This window comes from Rutidosis leptorrhynchoides, chromosome 6 (assembly GCF_046630445.1).
Source record: "Rutidosis leptorrhynchoides isolate AG116_Rl617_1_P2 chromosome 6, CSIRO_AGI_Rlap_v1, whole genome shotgun sequence".
Lineage (NCBI taxonomy): Eukaryota > Viridiplantae > Streptophyta > Magnoliopsida > Asterales > Asteraceae > Rutidosis > Rutidosis leptorrhynchoides.
This window is the reverse complement of record NC_092338.1, coordinates 401,933,719-401,944,774: the sequence shown is the minus strand read 5'-3', so window position 1 is coordinate 401,944,774 and position 11,056 is coordinate 401,933,719. Positions and strand designations below refer to the sequence as shown.

At 34.8% G+C, this 11,056-nt stretch overlaps 1 protein-coding gene across 3 annotated transcripts; it reads left to right on the top strand.

Annotated features, from left to right (window-relative positions):
• Nucleotides 1-716: 716 nt before the first annotated feature.
• LOC139851737 (uncharacterized) lies at nt 717-9,844 on the top strand. Of its 3 annotated transcripts, none has more exons than XM_071840895.1 (10): nt 717-1,708; nt 2,012-2,077; nt 2,784-3,800; nt 5,901-6,755; nt 7,203-7,346; nt 7,491-7,588; nt 7,786-8,149; nt 8,259-8,465; nt 8,602-8,714; nt 9,176-9,844. In XM_071840895.1, the coding sequence occupies exons 1-10, from the start codon at nt 794-796 to the stop codon at nt 9,582-9,584; spliced, it is 4,188 nt and encodes a 1,395-aa protein (XP_071696996.1). In that variant the 5' UTR covers nt 717-793; the 3' UTR covers nt 9,585-9,844. The 3 variants fall into 3 exon arrangements, with proteins under 3 accessions (XP_071696996.1, XP_071696995.1, XP_071696997.1); XM_071840894.1 differs by having other exon boundaries at nt 7,452-7,588; XM_071840896.1 differs by having other exon boundaries at nt 7,452-7,588; nt 9,190-9,314.
• Nucleotides 9,845-11,056: the final 1,212 nt, after the last annotated feature.

Sequence of the window (11,056 nt, the reverse complement as noted above, 5' to 3'; positions counted from 1 at the left end):
TCACCCGAAAGTCCGAAACACCCTCGGTTTAATGCTTCCACTCAATCGATGGGGACTCGATTGCCACCTGAAACAACCTCGCTTGTGCCGCCATCGATTGAAACTTCGTCGTTGTTTTCTTCTTCACCCATCGCTTCGTGAAATTCAATCCAAACAGATTTTTCCTCTATTGTCTGAAATCTTGAAGGCTGCTGACAGGTTTGGGTATGGAATCGGATTTTTAATTTTCGATTTGGTGCCAAGCAGACTACCAATTAGGGTTTTTATTTTGATCTGGATTTAATTTTTAGATTGAATTTGAATTTTTTGATTCATGTTGTGATTTTGCATTTTGATTTGGTTTAAGGAGGAAGAAGAATGAATTTTTTTGAACATCCTTGCAAGAAAAAGTTCACAGGTGGGGTGATACACGTGCCTGACACGTGTCAATACTTAACGAGATTTTACTAACGCTGGTTAGTGAAATGGACCAAACGCATAATTACTGAAAAACTAAAGGGACCAACCATGTCGAAAAAAGTAAAATGACAAATGTGCAATATTGTAGTATGTATACCATAACACGTGGCCAACCACTTAATTTTTTTCTTATTTAAAGTTGGCTATTGGCCTATTCCGTTGACAAATTCAATAGGGTTAGGTGGATTTTATCTGATGATATTTAGAAGACTTGTATGTATGATCCAAAAACCAATAATTGGAGTGTAATTGTGAACATCGTCAACACCTTCAGTTCATTTTCATCTGCAAGTTGTAACCCATAATTTTCTTCAACCAAGTATAGTTAAAAATCATGTCGATACTTCAAGATTTTAATCACCTTAAAATCCCATATGCAGATATAAAAAAGGCCACCAATAACTTCAGTGACGAAAATGTAATCGCAGAGGGCGGTTATGGGACAGTGTATAAAGGTGAGCTTTTACTATCTGGATCACTCACCAAAATCGTAGTCAAGCGAATTGATGGACGATTTAGTCGAGCCGAAAACCATTTCATAAACGAAATCACTGTTCGATCTTCTTACAATAAACATGTAAATATCGTCTCCCTTATTGGTTTTTGTGATGAGTATAATGAGAAGATTCTTGTAGAGGAGTTTGTGCCGTACGGAACTCTTGACACGTATATAACTAGTACTAAACTCACGTGGTTGAAACGGGTTAGAATTTGCGTTGGTGCATCTCGTGGTTTAAACTATCTACACAATAGTAGTGTCTTGCATCGTGATATTAGAAGTAGAATGATTTTATTAGGAGAAAATTGGGACGCAAAGATAGGTGGTTTTGGAGTGGCTATAAGAGGTCCAATGGAGCGTACCGTTTTTGTAAACAATATTATTGGTGCGCCGGGGTATGTTGATCCAACATACATGCAAACTGGAGTTGTAACGAAAGAATCGGATGTATACTCATTCGGGGTGGTGTTATTTGAAGTATTATGTGGAAGGTTAGCTTATGAAAGGAACGAAAATAACCAACAATTTCTTGGTCCATTTGCGCGCCTTCATTATGAAGAGGGGAGGTTGAATGAGATCATAGATCCATTTTTAAGAGAACAAATGAGCCCGGAATCTTTGGAGGCTTTTTCAGCTATTGCATATCACTGCCTTGAAAAACAACAATCCGATCGCCCAAATATGGATCAAATTGTGGAAAAACTTGTGCAAGTCTTGAGACTTCAACAGGAATTTGAAAAGGTTCAACAAGTAAGTTACTTTATGTCTACACACACATTACATCTCTCAACATAAACAGAGTTTAATCAAATTTCCATCAATAAATATGCAGCTTTATTATGAGATAGATAGATTAGGTATATGATCCAAAGAGGCAAAGATACTTCATGAGTTAATCTTTAGTACCAATAAGAAACCACATTGATGATTTCCTATAGACTAAAGTCAAAGTAGATAAAATTATACCATCTGAAATTATATCTACATGTAAACTCACTCATATTATGAATGGCTGTGCGAATACTGAATACTAGGTTGCTCTTGATTTTCCAGCTTTTCAAGAAAAAGGATGATCATGATTTAAAAGGAAAAAACCAAGATGCAGCTGCATCCTACAAGGTAATATTGGAAGTAATTGTTCTATAATTGAGTTTTTTTTTTACTTACTTTCACACTATGAAGTAGACTGTTCGTGCTTACATATCATTGAGGAATAACACGACAGTTTGTGCTTATTTTCTCATACTACAAGAAACACATAAATATTTTTATTTCAAAGAGGTCATTTGAACCTCCATCCTTTTAAATCCAGTAGGTAAGTGTGTGTAGCGAAAATAGTAAGTACAAGGATTTAAAAGATCGGCAGGTCGTCTCATTGATTTTCATATCTATGTTCGACTATAAAAATGGGTCCCTATAAACATTAAATTCTTCAGCACATATTAAAAACTAATACTCCTAAAAGCTATTATTATATATAGCAAAACAAGTTATCATAGTTCTCGAGATATTTCAATCAAAATGAAATTGAGGTGTGACTAGTGGTATTTTGTGTCAAAAGAAGAAAACAAATCTTCTTTTTTGCTGAGAGTTATTTTTGATCTACTTGTACCTATGTCAAAACAACTATATATAAAAGGTTTTTCAAAATTCCAAGCCCTTTCTAAATTTCAGGCCCTGTTCGATGGCCTATCTTGCACACCCTCTATGAGGCCCCTGTCTATAAGTGTGTGAGTTATATACTGTAGTACAGTTTGTGTATGCTAGCATTTTCAATAGCTAAAAATTTGTAACTAAAAAATTTCATTAATGTTTGATGGTGTAGGTGAAAAACCTTGAACACATGAAAATTCCATTAGAACACATTAAGTTAGCAACTAATGATTTTCATGATGATTTTAAAATTGGAAGTGGTGGATACGGGAAAGTGTACAAAGCTGATCTTTTTCACTTCGATGTTCAAAAATATGTCAACAAGAATATATATCAAGGAGTATCTGTAGATGAACTAATGGGATCCCAAAGAAGAAAAGGCGTGGTTGCCATTAAGCGTTTAGATCGTAGATACGGACAAGGACCTGCAGAGTTTTTGCAAGAAATATCTGTTCTTCCTTATTTTAGGCACCAAAACCTTGTCACACTTGTTGGATTTTGTGATGAAAACCACGAGCGTATTCTTGTATATGAGTATGCTTCAAATGGAAGCCTTGATCGGTACATTTCGAGTGTTAGTATCAGGAGTAATGACAAGTGGGCCCTACGTTTACAAATTTGTCTTGATGCAGCACGTGGGATCGAATTTCTTCATGACGGTGTTGGACTTCATCATAGGATCATACATCGCGATATAAAAAGCTCAAACATTTTGTTGGGTCATAATTGGGTAGGAAAGATTAGCGATTTTGGGTTGTCGAGGATCGGCCCTGCAAATCTTCAAGCTACATTTGTCATGACTCAAGTTGCGGGCACACTTGAATACGTTGATCCGCAGTATCGCCAGACTGGTATGTTGACAAAAGAGTCCGATGTGTACTCATTTGGAGTGGTTTTGTTTGAAGTATTGAGTGGAAGGTTAGCGTACTTTCCGAGGACCAAAGATGGCCAAGAATTTTTACCCCATATGGCCAAACGTTGCATCAAGCAAAAGAAGCTCGATGAGATTATCGATCCTAAATTGAAGAAAGAGTTTGAAAAAAGCTCATCCACATCCGATGATGAAACTTTTCCCGATTCCGTAAGTATTTTTGCAGGAATTGCTTATAAATGCTTGCAAAAAAATAGGGATGACCGCCCGACAATGGCTGAGGTCGTAGAAGAACTTGAAAACGCATTAAGATCCCATGTAAGTGTTACTTCTATTACACCTATGAGAACAATTATCAACTTTGGTGGTTTTTCATTGAACAATAAAGGATCACATACCTATTATGCATCTTCTGGTACACACACGTCTCAATTGAAACACATGTATTAATTAGTTTCTCGTTTCTATCTTATGGGTCGTATTCCGTACATGGGCAAATCTAGCTTATAACCCGGGCGGTCTCGTGACAGTACTAGTTTAAAATTTTTAAAACTACTCTTCAAATTGCACAGGACAACTAAATTTTAAGTATAGGACCCCATATACTCGTGGGATCATAGTTTTCTTGAGGTAAGCATCCACTAAAGTACCCGTTCAAATATAATTAGCTTTGAAAAAAAAAAATCAGGACCCCTTCCTTTGAGCTTTCATCCTAGATTCGCCACTGATTCCGTATGATGATAAATTAACATTGAAAGATAGTAGAAACCCCGTGAGGGATTATGTTTCATTGATCGATATATATATAGAGTACAAGTTACATTCTAAACTCTAATGGACCAAGCCCACTAATATAATTGGGTCAGACCATACAAACCTAATCTAATATACACATTCTAATACTATGTAGTATTAGAATGTGTATATTAGTTTAGGTTTGTATGGTCTGACCCAATTATATTAGTGGGCTTGGTCCATTAGGGTTTAGAATGTAACTTGTACTATATATATATATATCGATCAATGAAACATAATCCCTCACGGGGTTTATAATATTCTTTCATGGTATCAGATGCTTAGGTTTTCAACCATTCTATATTTCCTTCTTGCCGCCGTCACCAAACGGTCTGCCGCCGCCGTCACCAAAATGGTCTGCCGCCGCCACTACCGAAACAGTTTGCCGCCGCTTTTCTTTCTTCTTTCTTTTCGCGCTCCCCGTCCGCGAGTCTTTTCTTTCCTATCAATTTTCATTCTCTTCTTGTCGACCTCCACATGCCAGTTCTTGGCCGTTTTCTTTTGTTCAACTCTTCTCCAATAAGTATCTCATAATACTTTCCTAATATTATTGTTTTACATCGGGGTGAAACACACGTTTCTTCTTCAGCTACTAATAATATTTCTCTTTGTTGAACCAACTTCGTATATCACGTGTTTGGTCAAAAAAAGGAAAAAAAAAAAAAAAGAAAGAAAAAAAAACCTTTCTTGATTGATATCGAATTATCGTGCCTGCATATCTTTTCCTTCTATTTGTTTCTAAACTTTCTTTTAGATCATCCCCGATCCATTCCTTATTAAAAAAAAAAAAAAAAAAAAAAAAAATCTTTATATTTCATCTTTTCAGTATTTGTTTCTTATTTCTCACGTTCTTTCCTAAAAAGAAAAAAGAAAAAAAAAAAAAAAAAACTTTTCCTTCAAAATCTTCCTATTATTTCTTTCTAAAAAAGAAACCAAATTATTTCCCAAATCCCCTTTCAATTTCTTAAAATTCTCAATCTTTCCTTTCTTAAAAATCTAATTTATTTCTAAATCTTATTTTCCTCAAATCATCTTTCCTTTTCTAATTTCCTTTTCAATTCTCTAAATCTTTTTTCATACATAAACTCCCTTTATTCTTTCTTGCTTCTTTAGCTACTCCAAAAAAAAAAAAAAAAAAAAAAAAAAAAAAAAAAAAAAAACAAAAACAAAAATTCAAGGCGGCAATGTCGAGACTTTCTATTCTATAAGTATAAAGACAAAAGGCATATTTTTAGTGTTATTAATGTTTATGTTTGTATCATGTAATTTTGTATTTATGTTTCAGTTTGAGCATGTGTAATATCCTCCCACTCAAACTGCGAGGAGTATTAGAATGTGTATATTAGATTAGGTTTGTATGGTCTGACCCAATTATATTAGTGGGCTTGGTCCATTAAGGTTTAGAATGTAACTTGTGCTCTCTATATATCGATCAATGAAACATAATCCCTCACGGGGTTTCTACTATCTTTCAAACATGACAGTTGTAACAATAATGATGATAAATTAACATGACCAGTTGTAACAGTAACACAACTATATGGGATGAAATTAAGATTATTGAACACAAGAGGACCGACAATGTCTATTTATCACTATCTAATTTGATCTACGATAATGCAGGTAAAAGGCGTAGAAACGCTAAGAACATCCCTTGACGCAATTAAATTTGCTACAAATAACTTTAGTAACGTTTTCGAGCACGAAGGATATGGAATGGTGTACTTAGGAGAACTTTCTGATTCCAAGGGACAAAATGCTGTTATTGTAAAGAAACTAGATCGTTTAGTAGGATCATATGAGGATGAATTTTATAAAGATATTGCAATGCTTTATAGTTATAGCCATAGTAATATCATACCTATACTAGGATTTTGTGAAGAGGCGAGTGAGAGGATCGTTATTTTTCAGAACCTGGCTAATGGAAGTCTGAAAAATCAAGTTAAAAATATTAGTTTAACATGGAAACAACGGCTAAATATATGCATAGATGTTGCGCGTGGGCTAGCGCATATTCATAGTGCTGCTGATGCACAACATTCTGTTCATGGCGATATAAAAAGCAGTAGCATTTTACTAAGTCATGACTGGAAAGCTGTAATTTCGAATTACATCATATTAAAAGGTCTAGGAACTTTAGGCTATTATGATCCGCTATATGAGACCGTCGGCATTTTGACACAAAATTCTGATATATATTCGTTCGGTGTGGTCTTATTTGAGATTTTATCCGGGAGATTGGCTATTGAAACGAGCGACAAAGATGGCCGAGTGATATTTCTTTCACACTTGGCTACTCAATGCTTCAAAAACAAAAGATTTGAGGAAATTATCTTTTATGGCTTCAAGGGCCAAATTGATGAGAAATGTTTGACTATTTTTTCAACGGTTGCCTTTCAATGTTTGCAAGAAGAGCCCGAGAACCGTCCAACAATGGTTGAGGTTGTAAAAGAACTCGAGAAAGCCTTCGAATGTCAAGTAAGTTGCAACATATATATTCATTACGAAAGCCTAATTTCAATGGATCTCTATAATGTTTTTTTTTTTTTATTATTATTATTATAGTGAATTTTTATCTTTAAGGATACTACGTAAGTCGGTGTTTTTCCTAGCTAATTGTTAAATGGGCTTGGGATTTCGTTTATACTAGAACAAGGCCAAACAAAAAACCAACTTTTGACTAACGTTGACCAACTTTGACCTGGCTTTCCCTCGAAGATCGACTAATTAGACGTTTTTGGGCGAAACGAGACGCATTAGTCAACAAACCGCCGCAACCGCCGTTTGCGACCATGCTCGGGGCATGACGTGTAGGCCGGTCAGCGTTGTTGGATACTGCAAGAAAATATAGCGTTGAATAAGTTTCAGAACATTAGGAAGTAAATATATGTGATTTAAAATGGTTAATGTTTTATTTGTGCACAGGACGAGTGGGAATGGGAGCAAAAGTTGCCTAGAGATTATCAGGCAATAATCCAATTGTCAAAGTATCGTTTGTCAAATATACGAACCAAAAAGGATCTCTATACTCTCCTCTCTTCAGGAATCGTACTAAACAAAGAAAGATTGGTGATTAAATCTATTTAACTATTAGATGTTTTCTGTATACTGGTTTTATATATACATACATACCATGTGTTGCACAATAAAATTAAAGTACATTCTCTCCTACATTTGTTGCTTCTGAATTCTGTGGCCTTTTACTTTAAACAGTGGTTCTCGATAAACAAAGATGGATTGAACAGCGGAATGGTATCGGCAACAAAGTTTTCTTACGTAAATGTTAAGTGGAGACCCATACGAAGTTCAAGGTCTAAAAGCTCACTTATTTTATAATGGATTGAAACTAAAAGTTCTTCATACTCTTATATTAACATAACAAGTATGAGGAACTAATAATGCTATCACTGCACCTTTTCATAGTTTCACTAATATTGAGATTTTTTTTTATTTTTTATTTTTTATTAGTTTTGTTTTTTTTATTATGTTTTCATATATGTATGTGTAGGTTTTCAAAGGCGGCAAAGATATCAGATAATTCAAAACTGAATGTCGAAATCCAACTTAAAACTCAGTTTTTAACCCCTGAAACTCTGTATGGAGCTTACCTAGTGTTCAAATTTTGTGATCGAAGAAAGATTTCTAGTAGACCCGTATATGTAAATCTAAAATACAAGAAGTCAGGTGAAACTTTAAACGCGTATTTCGCAAAGTGGAAAGCTGAAAGTGACTGGTTGATGATTGAATTGTTTCGGTTTTGGAATAACAAGGAAAGTATCGATTTTGATGTTTCGCTAAAGAGCTTTTCGCGTTATTACTGTGGCAGTGGTGGCATTTTTGTTGAAGGCTTAGAGTTTAATCCCATTGCTAATGTAAGTTGAAAAATTATCATATACGGAGTATTTGTTTTTTGTTTTCTGTAACAATGAAATGAAATAATGCACGAATACTCTATAAACATTATCATGCAATTGTCTACAGAGAGATTGTAAAGAAGATAAGGGGCTTAATTACGACAACAGTGAACGAGAACTCTTGAAATTTGATGCGGATAACGACACGGTAGATCAGATGGCGATCGAGTGTCGAGAAATAATCAAGAGGTCGAAAATCAGTAACCGCAATGCCTCTAAAGAGGAGCTTTACTTCCTTCTTTTCAATGGAGTTCATGTTGACAATGGTGAAAAGGTATCATTTTTTTCTTCTTCTTCTTCTTCAGTTATTGAGAAGGTTTGGTTGTGTTTACAGATAGCGTGAGAAATGAACCCTATGTTTTCTTCTTTGTGTTTTGATAATGAAAAAATTATACCTTTATGATGAGCAGTTTTTTTCACTAAGCGAAGTGAATGGGAAGAAATGTCTTATGCTATCAGCAAAAGCAGTTATATATGACACTTCACATGTGAAGTTGTACAACAAAACCCATGCCAACGACAGGTTTGCAACGTTATGGTTTTGTAATCTGGTGAAAAATTCCCGATTACGTCTTTTTTAGATGAAGGTCGATTAGATTTTTTAAAATTCGTTTAATGAATCGGTCAACGTTGGTCAGTGGGTCAAAGTTGGATTTAATCGGTCATATTGGTCAATGTCAAAGTTGGTCGACATTTTAATATGCATTTAGTTTAGAATTTTGAACAAATGAATGATTATGTGTATGTCTCTAGAGAAGTTAAAGTTAGATGTTTGATTATGTTTATCTATATTTACACATATTGGTTTTTAAATTATGATTAAAAATGTATAAAAGGTCCAGTGAGATTAATCCCAAATTTGACCGATAGATCCCTACAAAGTTAGGGATGATTCATTTCAACGATTTTTACAACCTTGATGCAATAGATATCATAACTCTAATAAATGTAATAATATGCATGATATCATAATATTTCATATAGGTGCATATTTGCAGAGTCAGTTGAGATTCTTGCTCATCACGAGCTTCATATCAAATGTGATATCGAAACACAAATGCTATCATCGGATACGGCCTATGCTTGTTTCCTCGTGTTCAAACTTTCAGACAAATGTCGCGGGCTCAAGTGTCCGATAAAGGCACGAGAGCTACTACCTTATAAGAAGGAAAGGACCAAAATTATTTCTTTGACTTGTCAAAGTTTTGTGAATTTGGACAATATAAAATGGGTTCCTGAACAAAGGGAAGATGGGTGGATGGAGGTTGTAGTGTGGGAAACTGTTACTGAAAAGTATAATGCTGAGACTATTCCTATGGATTTGAAACTGATATGTTTTGAAGGAACTATGGCTGGTCTTATTGTTTGTGGTATTAGGTTTTGTCCAATATAGAATTTATACAATTATATAATTTTCTCTATTGCTTTGTACTCGGTATATCTCAAAACGTGTATCTCGGTAGGACACACAAATCATGTATTGCCTTTGGCAATCCACCAAACCCATCTCGTAAGAGTCGGATGCCTGTAAAACACCTACCCCGAATACCCCATGAGTGGCAAGTTCGAATCTATCCCAAAGGCTTACTGCAAAGGCAATGGGATAGTACTTGATCTAGGGGATCATCGTATCACAAGGGTGGCCCAACGATCATCGTATCGACAAGGGAAGCCAGACCAAAGTGTTCAGCATAACCAAACATGTGAAGCCAGAGGCTACCATAATACAGGTAAAATCTTGCACTCCGGGGATTCCAACTAGCGCCTTATTTCACCAGCTTCTAAACATGGGGTACCGTTGGATCAAACTATTGTACTCGTATATAGTAACTAGAGTAATTAGTAATTACTCTTTTTTTTTTTTAACGGCAAAAGAATTTTATTAAAAAACTAGCGAGACGCTAGGAAAACAAAAGAAAAAAAAAATTACAAAGAATCCAATGGAATTAGTAATTACTCCGTTATTGTTGTAAAGTTATATTATATATTATAAATAATATATTTCTTATTAGTATGACTTACAAAAAGAATCGCCATATCTCAATAATGGGGTCTGTTAATTCGAAATCGTGAAGCATATATTTAATAAAATTATTTATTATTTAAGTAGTGCGTACAAGGAAAATTGCTTTCCATTATAAAGTAGTCTTCATATTAATCCATAATTGCCTCCTTAAAGCTCGTAATTTTGTATTGTAAACAAAAAATGATGTTTATAAGTTAACTTGATAAAGTGATGTTTATAAGTTAACTTGATAAACAAAACCGCATTAAAAAAAAAAAAATCACCAAAGAGTATAAATAAAACAAATTTCATTGTTATTAAGGAAAGTTTTCTTTTTTTTTTAGAACGGCAGAAAAAATAAATAGAACTAGCAAGACGCTAGAAAAACATTACAAACAGTTCGTGGGATTTTGGAGCCACACGTTCCAATTAACCATCTTTTTCTTATATCTAGAATACAACCAATCAAAAGCATATAAAACAATATGGTCTAGGATGTGACTTTTCTTAAGCTTGGATGTGTTAAACACGGAGTCGTTCCTGAACTTCCATAGAGTCCAAAGGGTAGCAATACAAATACATTCCATGACAAGCTTGTGTAGAGGATTAGGAAAATTTGAAGCTAACCAGTTTCGAAGTTCTAACCCGTTCGACCATCTTGGTAACGAAAGACCAGTCCACGAAGAGATATAATTCCACACGTCGACAGCAATATGGCACTTGAAGAATAAATGATCTGCTTCTTCAGTCGCGTGGTCACAATGGGCACAAGTTTGGTTCGGTAAATCCACCCCACGGGTCAAAAGACTTGCTTTAAGAGGAAGACGATTTAGTAAAAAGCGCCAAAAGAAAATAAGGAC

What these genes read in the sequence shown, in the direction of transcription:
- LOC139851737 (XM_071840894.1), top strand. Translation starts at nt 794, where the DNA reads ATGTCGATACTTCAAGATTTTAATCACCTTAAAATCCCATATGCAGAT. An exon ending in ATGCAGCTGCATCCTACAAG is followed by an intron (nt 2,078 to 2,783) that starts GTAATATTGGAA and finishes TTGATGGTGTAG; the next exon opens with GTGAAAAACCTTGAACACAT. An exon ending in AGACCCATACGAAGTTCAAG is followed by an intron (nt 7,589 to 7,785) that starts GTCTAAAAGCTC and finishes ATGTATGTGTAG; the next exon opens with GTTTTCAAAGGCGGCAAAGA.